Source organism: Mustela putorius, unplaced genomic scaffold, assembly GCF_011764305.1.
Source record: "Mustela putorius furo isolate JIRA1106 unplaced genomic scaffold, ASM1176430v1.1 tig00000765_pilon_pilon_pilon, whole genome shotgun sequence".
NCBI classification, from domain to species: domain Eukaryota; kingdom Metazoa; phylum Chordata; class Mammalia; order Carnivora; family Mustelidae; genus Mustela; species Mustela putorius.
The window spans coordinates 5413469-5434042 of record NW_025421470.1 but is presented as its reverse complement, the minus strand read 5'-3'; the positions used below and the strand labels follow the sequence as shown (position 1 = coordinate 5434042).

Sequence of the window (20574 nt, the reverse complement as noted above, 5' to 3'; positions counted from 1 at the left end):
CTAAATTATGGCAATGAGTGGAGGATTTGAACTATAACTTTGAAATTTCGAGCCAGATTAGTTGGTGGAAAGTGAGAATCGTGTCTTAAAAGACTCAGGGAGCTACCTGCGGATAAAATGAGCAGTCTTATTCTGTTCACACATCTCAAAGTTGAAAAAAATGTAACATCTTGCCAATTACATATCGGAGATGGAAGTAGACTGTTAGGTCACTCTGGCCATTCACAGCTGGCAAAATATATCTCTGGTGTGTATTTCCTCGGTTCAGCTTAAAATGACTTTAGTGAAAGGTCGGATGCCTCAGCTCTGGGGAGCACTTCTATTCTCTAACAGACCGATGTTAGACATTTTCCCCGAACATCCTGCCTAAATTGGTTTTCCATATCAGTTTCTTGATATCTGCCTCTATTAATGTTCCCTTGAGCAACTGCAACCCCAAACGGATATTTTATCACTGCTTATATTTTTGATCTAGACGGAAATGCTTCCATTACCTCTGTTGATCATCAGAATGCTTCAAGGGATGCTATTTCAATGCTGATCCTTTGAAAAATGATTTTTTTTTTTTGAAAAAAGGCTATTTAGAAACTGAGTAAGATTAGATCATGTTGCCTGACACTGGAAATTTCTCTGTTTTTGGAATTCTTGAAATAAAAATACTCTGCTTTATTTTTGGTCTGTAAGGACTTCTGTGTGTGTGTGTGTGGGGGGGGGGGGTTTGATGGCTCCCCTGTCAAAGCGGGACATAAAAATTCTTGCTTAAGCAGTGACAATGTCTCATCAGACCAAGCACGGTTCACATCTGAATTTTTCTCAGGGGCTGGCTCTCCGAAACCAGTAGGAGATATGGGGAGACTCCGAACTTCACCACGACCTGGGAAAGCGCTTCTTATTCCATTTCTTCCTCAGATGAGTTGTTGGAACATTATCATGAAATAATTCTTTAAAGCAAAACCCAAACTCCGCTGTTGGCTAGTCCTTCTGGGTCTGGATACCAGATGTGGCTCACCTGCTGAGCCCAGATACCACCTAACCTCATTCTGTCCTGGGCATTTGACTTTATTCTCTTCTTACAACTATGTGAATCCATCTTTCTGGCAAGCAGAATAACAAATCCAAAGCTTAAAATGACGGCCCTCTAAGAAGCTCTTTCCAACAGATCAGCTTGGCCACGAGCTCGTAAGACGGTGGCGTTTGAAAAAGCAAACAGAAGCGGTGCGTCGAGCATACGCAAAGGAACAGGGAAGCAGAGGCTAGTGGGGTCAGGACACCAGCCTGCGTGGAATTTAAACCCACAACTGACTGTTCCTGCAACCAATTTATGTCTACACCTTTGTGATAGAGGCTCACACCTCTGTGCAAAGCCATCCCTGTCCTTAGGATATTATGACATGACATGCATGGTCACGTTCAGGACATTTGAAGGATATTTAAAATATGGAAGTCGGCAACATGAGTAGTCTTGTCTTTCTTGCTGTGAGTGAGAGGAGCAGGGAGTGAGAGGAGACACATGATGCATGACTGGACAGAGCGTCCGGGCTGGCGGCAGCCTCAACGCTGAGATCTAAGCAGCAGCCGTGTTCATCAGCCTGACCACAGCTGCACCTGCCATGCAGCTGCCTCTGGCTTCGCTTCACAGACACCCCCCTTTCAGGTGTCACCCAGAGCATTGCCCCCCAGAGTCAAATTCTGTATCCGCAATGGACACATCTGCCAATGGCCCTGCACATCTAAGGAAGCTTGTATTTCCTGAAAATCTGCACAGGAACATGCCTGTCCACTGGGATTAGAGGCACAGGGCCGAGAGCCAGGGTGGGAATGTGTCCGCTGAGATAGCGCAGCCCTGCCGCTTAGCTGCTGTGGGGATCCAGGAAGAACACAGAAACATATGCCAGGGCTGAAGCCGGCCATCGGCACGTGGCTGGAGGAAGGCCTCACTCACCAGGCATTGCCGCAGAGCACAGGGGAGAAGAGGTCTCCAGGCCAATGTCTGAACACAGTGTTGGTCCCTTTCTGGGGCGCATGTAATGCTTTTTCTATCCACGCTGCTGCCTCGCCACAGCCCGGGGCTCCTCTGCTCTGTAGACTTAGGAGCCTTTCCCTTCCTGCCTCACCAAGTCTGGAAAGCAGTCCATGTGCCTTAGCTCCTCCTTTCCCTCTAAAGGCACGTTCTCTGGAATGATAGGCACGGGGAGCAAAGACCTTCAGGTTTCTACATTAATGAGGTGAGCTAGTGCTCCTTGGAGGCTGCTTGAAGATGGCCTGTCATTATGACTGCATTTTCTTTCATTTTGACACCAGAGAACTTTATAAAATTCTCCATGGTGCTGAAATGTTCAGAGTTTAAACCTTTGAAACTTTGAGTGTTAGCAGGTAGGGGCAAATGAGCCCGAGAAGATTTCACCCGTCTGAAACGGTAAAACCAGGTCATATAAGAGAAAGGGAAAACCGTTAATATTCCAAAGCTCTGAAAGAAGAAAAAAGTGGTCTTGGAGCAGATTGAAGGCAGGATGCTACATCCTGATTAAGGAAAACTCACATTTGTTTCCTGTATTTTCGAGTATTCCAAGTTACATACTTTCAAAAGTATGAGAGGGGAAGGCTATGGAGTCAGAAGCCATGGTAGGAAAGCCTGAAAGTAATGTTTGGTAAAGAAATATTGGAAATATTTCTTTAAAAACCCTGAGGTTTTAAAAGTACTAAGTGCTGTAAAGAAATGGCCAGCCATATCAGAAATTGGACAAATGCACATAGCAGAAGAAAAAAAAAACATATAGTTAAAAGGGAGGAAAATATAGCCAATGTACAGTGATATATATTTGAATTTGTTATTAGCCTGAAATAAATTCAAATGAATTATATGCTCATTATAATATATGTGTAAGTAGATGAGGTTCATCTACAAGAAGCTGAGATCCTAAAATAACAATAGCCTAAACAAGTTATCTCTTCCTCATAGAAAAGGTAGGTAGTTGAGGGCAGTCAGGATAGTTACAAGGAGCATTAAGCCCCTGTATTGCTCTTTGCATGGGACTTTTTTTTTAAGTTATAGTTTTTTATTTTTAAGATTTTATTTATTTATTTGACAGAAATCAAAGTAGGCAGAGAGGCAGGCAGAAAGAGAGAGTGGAAGGGAAGCAGGCTCCCCGCTGAGCAGAGAGCCCAATGTGGGGCTCGATCCCAGGACCCTCAGATCATGACCTGAGCCGAAGGCAGAGGCTTTAACCCACTGAGCCACCCAGGGGCCCCAGCATGAGACTTTTAATTTATGGCCCAAAATGGCTGCTTAAGCACTAGCCATTGCATCTGCATTCTGCCCAGCAGAAAGCTGGTAGGAATAAGAAAAAAAATACAGAGCGTCAGCTTTCTTTTAGATTTCTTTTTCCCACCAACATCATACTGGCTAGAAACTAGTTGTGTGGCCATACCCAACAGCAAGGAGGTTGGAAACCTAGTTTTGGGTTTATAACTAAGGAAGGGGGGATAAGTGGATGCAAGGAGCAGGTTCGGCCACAGTCCATTCCTGCTTATGGAGTTTCTGGAGCACGTACGTATCTGGCTGGCTTGTGTGGAGGGCTGGTCTAAGGTGATGGATGACTCCTTTGTTCTCTGTCCTCCCAATCAACCTGAAGTCATTTTTCTTTGTCAGCCTGTGGACAAAGGCAAATTGTGGCTTTTCAAGGGGGTGTGCTGTAAGGGAAGTTAGCTGCTGATTCCTGGGAAGGAATTTTCATTCTTTGCATGTGCTTAAAAGAGGGAAAGAAACATTTGGTATGTTATCCTCACCTCTCAAAGGGTTCTCCTTTACCTACTTTGATTCAAGCTATTCTCCTGTAAGTACTAAAGAATTTTCTATGAAAATAAAATGAAAGCCGGCTCTCTGATCCCTAAACACATGGGGGATGACCCCCTTTCCTTACGTAACATCACTGCCCTTCCCCTGCCCCCCTATAAACCAGGCCTGCCTGCAGCAAATGGTGGCAGAGACAACAGAACCACTCTCGCTAGATTCAGCACAAGGGGGTTATTACAGGGTATCAGCACCCTACAGAATTTCTGAAAGGCAGGGAAACCAGCCTGTACCGTGCACCTCCAGGAGCATTGCATCCAGAAACACCTGACCATGCAGGCTGTTCCAGCAGAATCCCCGCCAGTGGGGCTGCCTGGCTCATGACTGCCAGGCTCGTACTCCAGAGAGATCCAAAGCCTCTGCCTCTGTGCTTGTCAGAGACAGGGTCTTTCTGTGTTTGCTGGCCACTGCCAGTGCTCACTTCTGCCTTCTCAGAACCCACTGCACTGCACCTGCCTGGCTGGCCCTCAGTCTGGGGAGCAGAATCGTCCTTCTAAGACACCTGGGAATGGATTTCCTCCAGCAGGTCAGCATCTGTGGTGGAGCCAGCTGGTGGAAGGAGAGGGTCCTGGGTTAGCCAGTTTGCATGTCACCATCTCAGGTAGTGGTAACTGTAACTGTTCTTTATATGTGACAAGGCAGGCTAGTGCACACTTTCTCCTTGTCCCTCTAAAACAAGTCTCAACTCATGATCATCTCCATCGCAAACACAGGGAAGCATCTGAACCCCAGAAAGGCAAATCTGAATACACTCAGTCGGTTGGAACTTGAATTTGAGCTTTCCCTGGTGAAGCTTTTTCTTCATACCTCATTTGCCTATCTTTATTTTTTTTTTTCCTAGAAAAATGTAAGCATTTTGGCTGGTGTTATGGGCTGAACTGCGTCTGCCCCTCCCAACATTCATTGGTTGAAGCCCTGATCCCCTAGCACTCCAGAATGGGACTGTATTTGGAGACAGGGTCTTTAAAGAAGTGGTTAAGGTCAAATGAGGTCATTAACATAGGTCTTAATCCAGGACAACTGGTTCTTATAAGAAGAGGTCAGGACCCGGACTCGCACAAGGGTCGACCATGGGAGGACACAGGAAGAAGATGGGTCTGCAGGCCCAGGAGGGGGGCTTCAGAGGAGCAAACTCTGCATGCACCTTGATCTCCGACTTCCAGCCTCCAGACTGTGAGCAAATCCAGTTCTGCCTTTGAAGCCCCCTGCTGGTGGTACTTTGTTCCACAGCCCTCGCGGACCAGTACAACTAGGAGCCATTTTGCCTCTCCAAAAAAAAAAAAAAAAAAATAGTTTTTTCAATGATATTTCTGTCTTCTTGTTTGTTCTGTTCCTGGCCTTAATGAATTTTGGGGAGAATTTGATCTCAGCAGCACCTCTGTGCAGCCAGAGGTTACCTAAAGGGCCCAGCCCCATAGTCTTTGTCTATAAGCAAGATGCATGGATGTCGGGGGCAGAGCAGTGGCCTCATGGAGGCAGAGGCCGCAGGAGCTGGAAGTAAGCCAGTGCTTTCAGCCGGCCCAATTAGGCTTTGCATTAACAACAGCCCGTTTTGCACAGTGGAGACTGTGGGTTTCAGAATGCCTCTCTTTTAGGACACCAGAGAATTTCTCTCTCTTGGAAAAGCTGGGAGAATCAAAAAGGTGCTACCTTGGTGTGTGGAAAGTTACAAGTGGGAAATATGTGTTTATCGGGTGTGCGAACACAGGAGATGCAGGCAGCCCTCGCTCCTGCTGCTGCTAATATCTGACCTTGTTCATTAATCTCTACTGCTTAGCCAAGACCTGGAAAATTGCAATTCTCCGCACCAGCAGCCCCCATTCAATAAATCCCAAGCCAGCGGGCAGGAACGAGAAGCCGCTTGGAGCTCAGAGCTCTGGTGCCGGCTCGCTGGCATTCCACGCACAGGCCCAGCCATGGGGGGAATGCTGTAACTCATGGCCGACTGGGTTTGTCCCCAGCTTTCTTTTTTAAATTGGCATTTCATAAGATAGATACTGATGCCAGAATTTTTTGGAACTAGGCATACAAAATTATCTTTAGTATTTTTTTTGTGAGGGAGGACATGACCTCCTCTCTAACACCAGGTCCCTTGTTCCCTGGGTGCATTTGGATTCAATTTGAGGCTTAAGGGATAAGAATTCCATTCTTTGCTTGCTTTTCTTGCTGGTCTCTTTGCTTTCCCTGTCTCAAGGGCCTGGGTTTGTGTCCTTGTGCAGAAAGCCACACTGGCTATCCTTTCCCAGTAGGGGACCTGGGTGCCAGAGAGGGCGGAGACCCAGCTGAGAAGCTCCAGGAGCTCACGTTACTGTGTATCAATTAGTTTAAGTATATCAAGGGCAACACAATGGACAGATGTGAATTCTTTCCACGTTCATATTATACCCTGAAAGACAGTAGGGCATTCTAAGAACTTTAGTATTACAATACCCCATTTGCAAGGCATACTTAAGTTAAATGACTGTTATTTCTTAATGGTGTGCTAAAATTTAGGTCCTTTTATAGTAGGCTCTGTGCTGTGCCTCCTAATCAAGGCAAACTCCTACTCAGGACAATTATATCCCAATTTACTGCTTATGCACAAATTTCTGATCTACAGGATTAGGACTTGGGAGGTAATTTGTTTCTATAAAATACCTCTTAGAACATGGAGAGTTATAAGTATGTAAATGACCGTGTGTGCGTGTGTGTGCGCGCGCACAAGCCCCCATGTTCATGACTTACTACCAGTACCTCTAGGCAATGACTCTACATTGTCATAAACTCAGAAACAAATATATTTAATAGTTCCTTCGGTCAAGCATGGGGGTTAATATGATGCTGAGTTTCAAACTTTTTATCAGATCCTGGGCTGTCACAGGATCCAGGAATAGCTCTTATGTTCTGGATGACTACGTGTCTGTTAATTTCTAAGGAATTTATGCTAATTATTTGAAGTCTGCTACTTAGATTGTGGATGCACGGATGGAGAATAATTTTTCAAAACGTGTTGTTTCTTGGCAGTGCAGAGGCCCGGCCGTCCCTCCCTGGGCAGCTGGGTCTTCACCTCCCTTTGGGGACAAGCCTCCTCCCCTGACCCTGTGTCTTTCCTGGAACCCTTGACTGACCTCATAACATGCAGGCGGGCACACAGCACATGCACGCACACGCACACACACACACACATTGTTTTCGGAATTTATGAAATTCCATTATTTATTTGTGCATTTACCTTTCTATTTTCTGTTTCTCCCTGACAGAAAGGGTCTTTGGGCTTCTTCTTTTCTCTCTCTCAGCCCTTAGAACAGTGATGGACCGACATGAGGCCTTCTCCACCATTTGCTGCATGGTAAAATTTGGTGTAAATTCTCCTGGACTGCCTAGTAAATGAGCAGATTTTGCAAACTGTTTAATTGTATCATGTGTTTAACTTGGACCATTTAAAATTTTTCTTTCCCCCTAAGAAATATTAGCTGGTCCACACAAAAGTCTGTCATGTTGGCCTCTAGGGATCTGAAAGTAATGCTACCCTGCTGATTAAAGCCAAGATTTGGAGCAAGGCTGGGCTTCCTGATCAGCCCTTGGCCAGCACTCACCAGGTGATCTTGGGAGAGGCACACCATGGTCTCTGTGCCTTTGAGAAATGGGGACAGTGGGCATTTCCTGCAGCTCTTGAGAATGCAACAGCCAGACAAGGGAAAGAATAAAAGCTCCTTTGAACCCTTTAGGGCCCAAAGTTAGGTGAAGTGTTATTCTAGGTTGAATTTTGTCCCCCAAATTCATATGCTAAAGCCCTGCACCTAGTCCCTTAGAATGAGGCCAAGTTTGGAGATAGGGACTTTGATGAGGTGATTAAGTTAAATCTAGGCTTTTTATGGTATCTGACCGGTGTCCTTAAAGGAAGGAGAAGAGATGCCAGACCATGTGAGGACACAGCCGGAAGGTGGCTGTCGGCAAGCCAGGCAAAGTACAAGTATATACTTATATATACTTATATAAGTATCCCATGCTTGATCGAAGGAACTATTAAATATATTTGTTTCTGAGTTTATGACAATGTAGAGGTCTCTGGAAAAATGGAACCCGCTCACGTGTTAGTCGAGGACTTGAGCTTCAACTGAGAGAGAACGGATGTCTGTCATCCAAATTGTCCAGTCGGGGGCACTCTGTAATGGCAGCCGGGCAGGTGGCCACGGGTGACCAGTAAGAACCTGTTGATGGGCTCTAGCTCTGATTGGAGGACCACTCTTCTAGCGCGGGCTCTGTGTTGATCAGAATACATGCACACAAATGGTATTTTAGCACGTCAAACCATTTTCCCCTACGAGGGATTTTCGCGGCCATATGGAAGACTTGCAGTATTCACCTGGGGTTGTCTCGGACTGGTAGTAGCTGCTTCCTTTTCTATTTATGATTCTTTATTTTACATTTGCCGTCAAATGATCTGTGGAAGAAAAACCACTTAACTCTATGAGGGAGAACCTATTTCATGCTCAGCGAAGGGTCGCTCTTATGACAATGACATCTTTAAGAATGGCTGCCTGTACATCTCTCTTAGGGCATCATAAAATCCACAACAGCAGAGCCACTTCCTGTCTCAGTTTCTGCAAGGAAAAGGCAGTATTTCAGGAAAATAGCATAAGGAATATCTACCGGACAGCACGGGGTTTCTTCCTGGGGACAGGGCAGGGCAGCACTGAATCCCAAGACTCTCGAGCCCTGAGGGGCGTCAGCGCTCACGGTGCTGGCCGGCGGCTGGGCTCTGGGCTATGGCTTGGTTGTCTGATGAAGTTTCTGCCGAGGGAGAGAAGTCTCGTTGTTTGGGACCATTGTGCAGCTGGTTCTGCAAGAGAAGACTGGTGGACACGGACTGGAACGGAGGCCAATAGAAGGGCAGGTAGATAATGTGGGGGTAGTAATGGCCCAGACGGCCTCACACCATTGAGACCAGGCCTGCCAGAGCTGGGGGAAATCTGAACGGCTTGTGGGGGCTTCCCGCCCACCTGAACTCACAGGACGTTGCAGCTGTGGTGGTGCCCCTCACAGCCCAGAGCTACGTGGTCAGGAAGTCGGGTTCCCTCTTATTCTCGGGGGAGTCGGCAATCACTAGCTTTTTACAACCAGCTAATTGGTCTGAATAACGTCTTGACCATTCTGCTGGTCAGCTTCAGAATGTCTTCACAGAGGGACGCACAGAAATGATAAAATCCCTGTACTCCAGAGAGATGGGGTAATAGCAGCCATGTGGTAATGGGCAGGGGCACTACTGCTTGCTCAGGCTGGTGGAAAACCATCACCAGGAACCGGGTCCCTATGCCTTTTGCCTACCGGGATTCTGGACACAAATGTCAGGTGGAGAGCCCACCCTGCCCAGCTGTAAGCCCGCACGCATTTTTGTGAAGTGACAAGTAGAAGCATTTGGGGAACGGCTACAGGGTGTCTGGAGATGAGAACAGCACACGTATTCCCTCTGCTCATTTACATCTACCATGCCTTTTGCACAGGGTCTGGGCCCCCTTCAGTGCCTCCAAGCGCCGGTGACTGGGGACTGGCAGAGTTGATATTCACATGACCTGTGGGTTGTGGGCTGCACCTGTCTTTCTGTGTAGCCTCAAGCACAGCAAACACCACCTGCCGTCCAAGAGGCTGGGGAGGGTCTGACCCCTTGGCGCCATGGTCTCATTGCCTGTGATGGCTGTGTGGCTGGCCCTGCTGGGAAGCATCTCTTCCCCTCCCCTCCCCTCCCCTTCCCTTCCTTTTCCCTCTGCATCAGGCCCCAAGCATTCAAGAGTCTGAGCAGGTGAAGGCCGCAGGGACTGGGGAGCCATGTGACTGCTCTAAGTCCCTTCACACGCTTTGCAGCTCTGACCTATCCTGCTCAATACCACTGGGCTAGGAATTCAATTTATAGCATGGCCCTCATCTGCACAGAACACCAGGGCCTACGTGGAACTGACTTCTAAAAATGATTTTGCCTCTGTATTTTCCAGATAAGCAAACTGAGACCCAGAGAAGCTATGAACCTTCCTGAGAGTCCCACAGCCGTGAGACACATCCCTAAATCACTCTACTGGCTTCTGCCAGCTGCCTCACTGGGATCAGGACTACCTGAGGGTTGGGAGGGAGTCAGTCTCATCCCAGAGAAGGCTGGAGGGCACTGCCTGTCTGATGCGAGGCTGCCTTTCCCTTGTTCCCTGGCCAGGTGCTGAGGGCAGGCATGGTTTTAGGCACAGAGGGGCTTAACAGCCCACCCAGAGCTCACCCTCCGTGGGGGTTTCTCAGGAGCTGTGTGTCTGAAGGTGCCCACCCCTGGATGGCTGTGAGTCCCTTCTCCGTACCCAGGCCCTGACCATTCCCGGTGGCACCCCTCCCTCCCCGTTAAATGACGCTTCCAGTGTAGCCATGCTCTGCATCTTGTTCATCAAGCTGCCCGAGGACTGTGCCCCTCAGCCGGTGCCACGGAGGCTTTGCCGGGGCACCTCCCGGCCTCCTTCTGCTGAGTCTGGGGCTCTCTGAGCCCTGCTTTCCTAGTCTCAGGGTCACACCAAGCCATCGGTAGACCCTTGCTCAGTGGTAGTGAGCCCTGTGCCCCCAATCTAGTTGTCCCCCATTTCTCCACCACATTCTGGGGCCTCCTGCTCTGCTCTGGAAATCCTGGTGGAAGGAGTCACAGTGTCAGAACTTCCCCAGGGAATGCCTGACTCTGCCAAGTAAACAGAAAGTAATAATTCCTGAAATATTAGTGCTTTCTTTTCAAACATTGTGATATTTTTCCAGCAGAGGGAGGAATGCATAAATCACTTTCAGCTGGAGATATTAGTTTCAGAGATGATTGTGACAGTTATTTTTATGACCCATGCTCACAATCTCATATATTTCTTAGATGTACGTAATTTTCCATACCTTCTCATTTGTCAAAAAATAATATTGTTGTTTTTGTCATGGTTATTAAGGGGACTCAGGTTGTTCAAAGCCTGCAGGTTGCAGCATTGTTTTAAATCTAAAAGGGAGGTTTTCTGGGTCCCCTTGAATGACAGCTGGTCTCCCCCATTGCAATCGGATGCAAGGGTCCCTCAGGGAGGAAGAGTATTTGGGGCTCTGAACTGTCATATGATGACTCCTAGTGCTGAAGGTGCTACTTACCTGCCGACATGGTTGGTGTCGAGGGTCCATCACTGGGAGGGCCCCGTCCCAGGCTCATGCAGTAATGCTAAAGAAACGTGTTTAAGGTACTGACATGAGCTTCAGGGAACTCCTACCCTGCCCAGTGGCCCTATCCCTTACAGGTTCCCTGAAGTGCTGTTAAACTGTGAATGCACGGAGGCAGGGGCAGACAAACCCACTGTGTCCTCTGCATCATCTGGGCTCTCATGGGTTAGAAAAACATAGCCCCCCAAATAGTCCCTGAACATTGGGACATTCTAAGTGCACTACTCTTACGGGCACTGGTAGCCAATCCAATGTAGAGGAAAATGGGTCTATTGGTTTAGGTCACAGATGTATCCGTCTGGCAGGGCTTGCGAAGCCACTGTCCTCTCCTCCCAGAGGAAGGTGTGGTTGGAGGGATCTAGCAGATCAGCTTTGTCTCTGGAAAGACGGACAGGAGTCTGCTTAGGGTCTGCAAAGGGGATGTCACATAGCTAGTTGCACCTGAAATAAGGTGCAACTCATGTAATGTGTACCCTTATCTTATCCTTCTCCTTATATCCTTATCATCATTTGTCTGCATCTATCTTCTGTTTATCTTTCTCTCTATCTACCTGTCTTCTTTCTATCATCTATCCATCTATCTATCATCTATTATCTGTCACCTACCTCTTCTCTGTTATCTGTCTATTGATCTTCTATTATCTACCTGTTATCTGCCTATAGTCTATCTATTGTCTATCTACTGTCTATATATTATCTATCAATCTATCTATTATCTGTCATCTACGCCTTCTCTATTATCTATTGATCATCTATTATCTATTATCTACCTGTTATCTGTCTATTGTCTGTCTGTCTATCTATCTATTTTCGATCTACTATCTATATATTATCTATCCATCATCTATCTATCTAATCTATCTATCTATCATCTATCTCTCTATTACCTATCTTTCATCGATCTTCTATCTAGGAGAGAAAGAACAGAGCAAGCAGGAAAGAACAAGCCTGCCTCACTTGAAACGACCCCATGTCCTCCACCCTTTTTGTGAGGGGTGCTGCCTGAACATTATTATCCAAAATCACTGAGAAAGGAAGTGAGTGAATGATGAACTCAGACTGCCTGGTGTCAGAGTCGGAGGTAGAGCCCTGTCCCTGCCTCAAGTGCCACAGACATTCCCATCTGGAGCTGGACGTGCCCAGTACACTGCTAGGCTCCAGATGCAAGTCCAGGTGGCAGTGAGGTCTTGGCCCAAGTGCTTTGGGGTCTGCCTTGAGCTAACTCTAGGGCCATGTTGGGTGCTTCATCTGTAGACAAAGTAGTTTGAGTCTCAACTCTGGCTGTATCTTGGAATCATCTGAGAGCCTTTCACGAAAACTGGGATTCCTGGTGCTCCCCCAGGGCTGCTGGTGCATGTGACTTGGTTTTGCTACCAGAAGCCCTGAGTCTGGAGAGGGATCCTGGGCCTGTATTTTTTTTTTTTTAAAGATTTTATTTATTTATTTGAGAGAGAGAGAGAGAGAGAAAGCATAAGCAGGGTGGAGAGGTAGAAACAGAGGAAGAAGCAGACTCACTGCTGAGCAGGAAGCCCTGTGCAGGACTGGATCCCAGGACCCTGAGATGACCAGAGCTAAAGGCAGTCCAGACCTGTTATGTTCTTAAAAAAGATAGTTTGGCAATTGTGATGATTAACTTTCTCCGGACTGAAGGAGTTGTGACAATGCTTCCTTTTTATAACTAGAGGATTTTATTTATTTGTTTGTTTTTATGTTTGGCTAGAAGTTGATGCTGATGCCCAGTGAAAAGGGACACTCAGTCTGAGCTTTCACTTTGTTTTGGCTTCTATCTTATTTTCTATAATTATTACAGTGTGAGTTAGCTAAATCCTTCCAGTTTAGCAAGCATATTGCTAAGTCTCCCTCACTGGAACATAATGTAAGATCTGTGGAAGATCAACCAAATTGTGAAGTTCAGATGGGGTCATCCATTGGTGACAATGATAGAAACAGCAGCCTTCATTCAGTCAGCAGTTGCGTTGGCATCAGAAGTATATACAGGAACTCAGTGACTTTGACCCAAAGCTCTTGTGAATATCAGTTCCCCATTGGGTCAATATCTGTAGTTCTATTTAAATCGTCTCTATGAGGTTTTCAGGAAAAAGTCAAATCATAGCTAATATTTTTAACACCATGTGATATGTGGCCATGAGACATGGAAAATCACATACAGAAGGTATCTGAGGGGTTGGGACTGTGTTCTTGAGTTTCACAGTTTCTTGCAAGTGTAGAGTTGGGGCAGGCAGAGGACAGCCAAATCCTGGGCTCTGATGGGGGTCAGGAGAGACTCTACTCTAAACCAGGTCCTGTGCTGGGGATGGTGAGTGCATGCCGTGTGGTGACTGATGGCTTTCTGCCTTCCTGCTCTCAGCTCCGTGATGGCTTCATCTTTGTGTTTTCTCTTGTTACAGATGGGCAGAAGAAAGTTCAAGAAGAATTCGATATTGACATGGATGCGCCAGAGACAGAACGCGCAGCTGTGGCCATTCAGTCTCAGTTCAGAAAATTCCAGAAGAAAAAGGCTGGGTCCCAGTCTTAGTGGGAAAGCCCCTTCCTAGTATGCCAGAAGACACCGAATTCAACCATCATCTGTCAAGAAATTAAAAGAACAACACCCTAGAGAGAATCCATCTGCACATAATACACACATGCACACCTGTCCTGCAATGCATGTACAGAGACCCATGATATTTATTCCCTCATAGGAAGGTGTAGACAATTCAACTGTGGGTGGCTTAATCTCTGTTTATCTCTAGTACCATTCTAGTACCATTCCTCCTGCAGCTAACTCTTGATGTTGTAATAAAATGGAGTTACGATGCGTGATTCAAGTGTCTGCTTTGACTCTCCCTTTAGAGTAACCCAGGAAGTGACTAGCATTAGAGATGGCTGCAAAGCAGATGTCTTAAGAGGTAGGGCTGAAACACTGCTTCTGTGAGAAGCTTCCTGCTGGGAACAAGAGATCTACTCTTTGCCATACCTGTCTCACTTGAAGAGTATTAACTGTCAACTGGCAATGCATTTTCCTCTTATGATGGGAGTAGAGCTCTGTATCCTGGGTGCCAAAAAGCCAGTCTCCCAGTGGAATTATGACTCACTTAGGAGAACAAGAAAGGGGAGGGCATGTGTCCCTCAGATATGCTCAGCAGGCACATCTCACAAATCCAAGGGGACACCCCCACTGCTGAGGCCGTTCTCGAGGTGGTTCTCGAGTCCTTCCCCATCCCAACCTCCCTGAGCTCCTTACATTGTGATTTGCTACTTGCTGGAGTCTTTCGCCACAACCTGCAATTTGAGAAGCTGTCTGGCTTCTCTCCCATTAAGAGAACATCCTCCCCTGAGAACCTTGCAGGTAAATTGTTTCACACACCCCAAAGGGGCTCCACAGGCTAGGAGGAGGGATTGTCACATGGAAAGGATGCCTCACAAAGTAAAGAGCAGGGGGCTAGGTCCTTGCCTTGGGGCCCCAGGTGGAAGGAGCCCCAAACCACTGGATCTTGTTGTTTGAGCTTCGCCATGTGAGAAGATGATATGGAAGTTGCATCTTGTCTTCAGCATCCTGAGGGGGTCTGTGAGAGCACAGTGTTCTACTGAGGGGCACCTGATCTCTTTCCTTCACCAGCTCTTTAACCAGGGGTCAAGGTGGAGCATGAAGAAAGTGGAAAGAGGAGAGAGAGGGCTCTGTGTGTGTGTGTGTGTGGCTGTTCACACCTGTGCCTGGGAGTGCAGATGTAAAGTGTGGTGGAAGGGGGCCAGGGGCCGCCTGGGGTGGAGCCCATGCTGATCCTCCAGCAGGTCCCCGTTTGGGGCCACAAGGGTCTGGACCGAAAAAAATGCATCCGTGGGAAGATTAACGGTTTCAAAAACTCCATCTGAAAATGTGTCTTATGTGTTTTCTGGGGAGATCCCTCCTACCGAACCATTATCTGAGGCTGTTAGAGACAGGGGGTGGGCTCTGGGTTTCCCTGATGGTTTTCTAATTAGAGAAGTACTCAATAGTATTGCTTCGGCACCAGCAAACAGCCAGGGACTCCTGGAGCTCCTGGAAGCTATGGACCCACTGCAAACAGGACAGCAGGTCAAGGGGACACTCCAGAGCAAGCCTCCTGAGACTGCAGGGCAAATGCCATGGATGTTATATGGGCTGCTCAGTAGTCTTTATGGAGGTAAAGAGAGTAGGGAACATAATTCAGATGAGTTCCCTCTATGTCCCACCCATCTGGTGCCCTCATTGTCCTTTCATTATCTGAATATTATCACATAAAGGGAGTGGGCCCCTTCCGGAGTGTGTCTGGACCTGATGGCTGGGGTGGGTTTCGTCCTGCTATGACTCAACCTGGAAGCAAATCTGGTTTTACAGTGATTTGCTCCCCCTAGAGGGACTCTCCTTGCAAAGCTGGAGAATCTAACCAAGGTTCTTCCCCAATGTTCCAAAGGGATGGGAAACACTCTTCAGTAATAGTGGCCCATTGATACAGAAGGAGAGGGGGCCATTATGTCATGTTTGGAGAGGCCCTCAACAGCCCCAATACACCTCCCTGATCCCAATCATGGGACAAGAGCATGTCTGAACTTCGAGCCATGGGAATGAAGTTTTTGTTTCTCAGGTAGATTCATAAGAGTGTCAAACTCTAGCTAAGAGCAGAGGGAAGACTTTGAATCACCCCGCTCTGCGTGGGAGTTGGTATGTTGAGTTTCTGGACTCATGGAGGCAGAGGAAGGAGAACGGGCTTATGGTACCAGGCTTGGAGGTCCTTTCTCTTTCTTTGGGCTGCAGTGTTCAACCCCAAGGAGGGAACGTCCCCAGAGTGTGCCCAAGGAGGGATGCGTAGAGTGTCAGCAAGCTGGAGCATCATTAACTCAGTTTCATTTCACACATATTTATTGAACTCTGACCATGTGTATCTACTGGTGTTATGGCCAACCTTGTCAAGATGCTGGCTGGCTGGAGGTGAAGAGGCCCAAATAAACAAATGATAAAATGGAGAGATTTATGCTGGAGGCAGCTCATCCAGACTTGGAGAATCACTCAAGTTTCCCTGAGAAACTGCCACCCCAGCAAGGATGGGAAAGATGATGGGAGTCACTAGGTAAATAGGGTGGGTGGTTGCAGTTGATTGGTGGAGAAGGCTCTGGGCAAGGTCCAGGAGAAGGAGATGCTCAGCTTTGCCGAGGTGCCCTGTATTACCACATCTCAGCCTGGGGCATGTGGTTCTGTCACCCACACTTGGGCAGGCCAGAGGCAGGACTCAAAGTTTGAGACTTGGAACTGGGTTGGTCTTTGACTTTGAGTCGGCCGGGTGGCTGCAGAGAAGTTACCTACAGGAGCAGCAGCTTTCCTTTTCATCAAGGTCATGATCAAGGGAACTTAGGTGGATGGGAAAATATTAGGAATTTAAAATGAGACAAAGTACCTGAGTGTCTGGCTGAGTATAGATGTCCGGTACATGAAAGGCAATAATGGCAGACCCATGTGGCAGAGTCCATCATTGGATCCAGTGGCAGCAAGCTTTTTCCTGAATCAACCCAATGCAGAGTTTCCATGGGATTCAGCTTCTCTTGTTGACAGCCAGTTGGGCCAGTGGTGACACCTGACCGAGGAGGTGGGCTCAGCCAATCAGAATCCCTCTCTCATGAGTTTGGACTAATGGTCATGGTTACTGAGCTAGTTAACAGGAAAGAGATGTTGAGTTGGGGTCAAAGCTGTTATTGTGACAGATTAATCTGAAAAAAAGTTTTCACAAAAACGCAACCCCTCCTTTTTTTTCCAGGAAGTGACAAAAGCCAATTTGGAGAGAGATGTAAGAGAGTGTCAAGAGTATTTGAGGGCCCAGAAGAGACAAAGGGTAGCTTAGGCTGAGTTAGTCATTTTGTTGCAATGAGCAGAAACCCATTCACGTGAGCTAAAAACAGAATTATTCAGGACTCACAGACATCTAGAAATAGAATATCCAAGACATCCGAGTAAAGAATAGAACACCATGGTTAGGCAGAATTACATTAAATTTATAAATAAACTGGAGTGTGGTGGGGGAAGAATTGACATGTTTATATTATTAACTTTATAGCATTTTATGACTTTCAGTGAAGTTTTATAGTTTTCTTCACAAGGGTCTTTCTATTCTATTTCTAGGTATTTCATGGTTTTTGTTGTCCTTCTAAATAGAATCTTTGGTGGTGGGTATTAAGGAGGGCGCGTATTGCATGGAGCACTGGGTGTGGTGCATAAACAATGCATCCTGGAACACTGAAAAAATAGACTAAAGTTAAATAGAATCTTTGCCCAAAGCTTTTCTATTTGGTTTTGCTATTACTCAGGAAAACTACTAAATCTGCATATTTAAGTCTATAACTACTCATCTTACTGAACTGCATAATATCTGATGGTTTTTCAGTGGATTCTTTGGAATTTCCCAGTAGACAGTCCTATCATCTGCAAAGAACAATAATTTGTCTCTTTTCCCTCACATTTTTAGCTCCTTTATTTTTTCCTAGTATTCCTTATACTTCACCTTGCACTTTGAGGGAGACCTGGGGGTTGTGGCACCTTCGGTGACAGTGACAGACCACCTCTTGAGGTATTGTTCTCACAGCTCATCTATTTTGGGTTGACAGATTTTAACATCAGAGGGTCATGTATTTTCATGTCCTGTAGTTTTCTTGTCATACCTTGGAAGGAATAAATTTTATATATCCTGAAGACTAGTTTGGACAAATTAGTAGAATTATAAGGGAGGAGTAGGGAGGAGAGTTTAGGCTTGGTGCTTAAGGTGAGGATTCACATGGATGGCATGTTTAGGAGATTTCACTCGATTCCAATTCAAGGCATGGATCATTGAGGTGGGGTCCTCTGGTTAGTCATAGATCATTGAGGTGGGGTCCCCCTGGTTAGTCTGAGACATTCACAGTCTTAGTCAGCTTAGGTTTTTGTAACAAAATACCACAGACTGGGGGGCAACAGACGTTTATTTCTCATACTTCTGGAGGCGGGAGGTCCAAGATCAAGGTGTTGGCTAATTTGGTTCCTGGTGAAAGCCCTCCTCCTGGTTTGTTGGTGGCCTTCTTTTTGCTGACTCTTCACATGGTAAAGAGAAAGAGAGCTCTGGTGTCTCTTCTTATAAGGGCACCAATCCCACCATGGGCTTCCACCCTCATGGCCTCACCTAAACCCAATTGCCTCCCAAAGGCCCCACCTCCTAATACCATCATATTGGCAGTTAAGACTTTACCATATGAATTCTGGGGGAGAGAGACATTTAGTCCATGACACCTGCCTTTGCCGGTGCAGGGATGGCCAGTTCTCCTAGATGCCATTGACTGTAATGTGATCAGACTAACACATTGGACTTTATTCATGGCCTGGCTGATTTACTGCAGGGCTGCAATTTGCGGCCACTGCCTGACACTGTGTTGGCTCTATTCCCCTGATGGCTGTGACAGTGGGCTCCGTTCGGTGCCACATTGCCCTTTCGGAAGTAGTTTGTTATTTGTTAACGGATGCTTAATTGAACAAGAATTAAGGGTGAATGAGATGCTACTATGCTTTCTGTGACCTCCCCAGGAGACAGAGGTCCATAGGGCAGGGATAATGATGGCAGGGCCCTGAATAAAATAACCAAACAACCAGAAGATTGTCAAAAGTAGAAGCACTAACCTTGTCTTCTCTCTCTGCTCCTTGCCCTGTAAAGCTGATCTGAATATGGAGATTTTAACCATTCCCCCACCAGCCACCTCCTCCCACCTCCACTGCCCAGCTAACCATTCTCATTATTTCTGTGTACCTCTGCTGCTATAGGGTCTCTGCCACCTGAGTGTTTTAAAAGATGCCATCACATTAGTCATGATTGCTCACAAAGGTTCAAGAAGTGCCTTTCTGTTAGAGGTTCTTGAGTTTGGTTGGGGGTCTTTTTCCAACCGCAATAACTCAAGAACAACTTCCTAGCCCACCTGTGAAATGAATATTAGAGCTTCCATTAGATGATTGTTTTGTCCAAAGCCAGGTTGAGTCCTTGACTAGTGAGATGGAATCCTGCATAGAAACACCCAGACACAGGTGAGACCATGGAATGTTCCATGAGAACATGTTCAATGAGGGGCCCAAGCTTCTCTCCTGGGTTTCCCAAATGTGACTGCACTGTTTCCCTCTGGTGCAGCCATGGCCATCTGTGTCCCAGGCATTTAACCAATCACAGTGGTTAAAGCAGTCACAGGGCATGCATCCTGTCTGAGAAAGAAGGCTTTGGCTGACTTGTTAAGTGTTGACTTGTGGTTAGAGCTAATGGTGGGGAGAGAATCAATGCCTTTCCACACCAGGATCACTTCAGCAGTCACTTCTCTGATTTCTCTACTCTGTACCCATTTTCCTCTTTCCAGTGCATTCCTTTGTGTCAGCCAATCATTTAAGAATGTAAATTGAATTATGTCATCTTTACCATGCCTTCCCACTTCCAAACTTAAAATCCTTTGAGGGTTTCACTTTGTCTCAGGATAAAGCCAATTTCTTTGATACGGCCTTTGACAACCTACATGGTGCCCTTTCTCTTCACTTTCTGGGAGTATCTCTTCCTCAAGCACACTTTTCCCCTGACCATAGTTCCTTTGAGCCTGTTCCTCTGTCATTGCATCCTTTAGTTCTGGGCTGTCATGCTACTTTCTGGAGCAGTTGAGATAAAACTACCTACGAGGAAAGATAAATCCCCAAATCCTGGATCCTGGGCCCTGTAGAAGTTTATTTCTCACCGCAGAGCCTGATGCAAGTATTCTGAGTCATGTCCAATCTCCATGTGGAAGATGGCTTCAAAGGTTTGTTATTGACAAGCCCTATAGGTGATCAGTTCCAATGGCCAGAATGCAGGCACATGCACTTTTCCTTCTTTCCTTTCCTTTCCTATCCTTTCTTTTCCATTTTTTTTTCTTTTAGAGAGTATGCATGAAAAGGGAAAGGGCAGAGGGAGAGAGAGACTCTTAAGTAGGTTTCATGACCATTGCAGAGATTGATTCAGAGCTTGATCTAAGGACCTGAGATCATGACCAGAGCCAAAATGAAGAGTTGGTTGCTTAGCTGACTAAACCACCCAGGTGCCCCAAGGCTACACCCATTTTTAAGGGAAGCTATGAGCTCAGGAGGTAGAGGAAACAGGTTTTGGTGGACACACAGCAGTTTTCTGACACAAGCACTTCTGTCCTATCCCCACCTCACACTTGAGGTCCTGTTCTTGATCACACTTACTACAGCTATAATCTCACATGTGTTTATGTGATTCTCTGATTAAGGCTGGCCTCCTCTGCTCAGCTCTATTAGGTCAGGAATAATTGTTTTATGAGCAGTTAAGTTGTTCAGCAAATACTTACCTTGAGAATTAGTGAATACATAGGTGTCCAAGTTTGTTGCATGTGCTTTACAGAAAATGTCTCTCCCAGCGTATTTGAGCACAGAGGGACATAGAGAAATCCTGTGCTTTCATTTAGTAAACACTCTGGAAAGACTATGATTTGGTCAGAATTCAAAGTCAGCCTATAGTATTTGGCTTTTCATTTTC

General features: G+C 46.5%; 1 protein-coding gene across 1 annotated transcript in view; it reads left to right on the top strand.

Annotated features, from left to right (window-relative positions):
• Positions 1–13861, top strand: part of PCP4 (Purkinje cell protein 4) — a 53534-nt gene extending 39673 nt beyond the window's left edge. The window contains exon 3 of the mRNA XM_045084558.1: positions 13447–13861. Within this exon, the coding sequence (XP_044940493.1) occupies positions 13447–13574 (128 nt within the window). The 3' untranslated portion in view covers positions 13575–13861. The remainder of the gene's footprint in view (positions 1–13446) is intronic.
• Positions 13862–20574: the final 6713 nt, after the last annotated feature.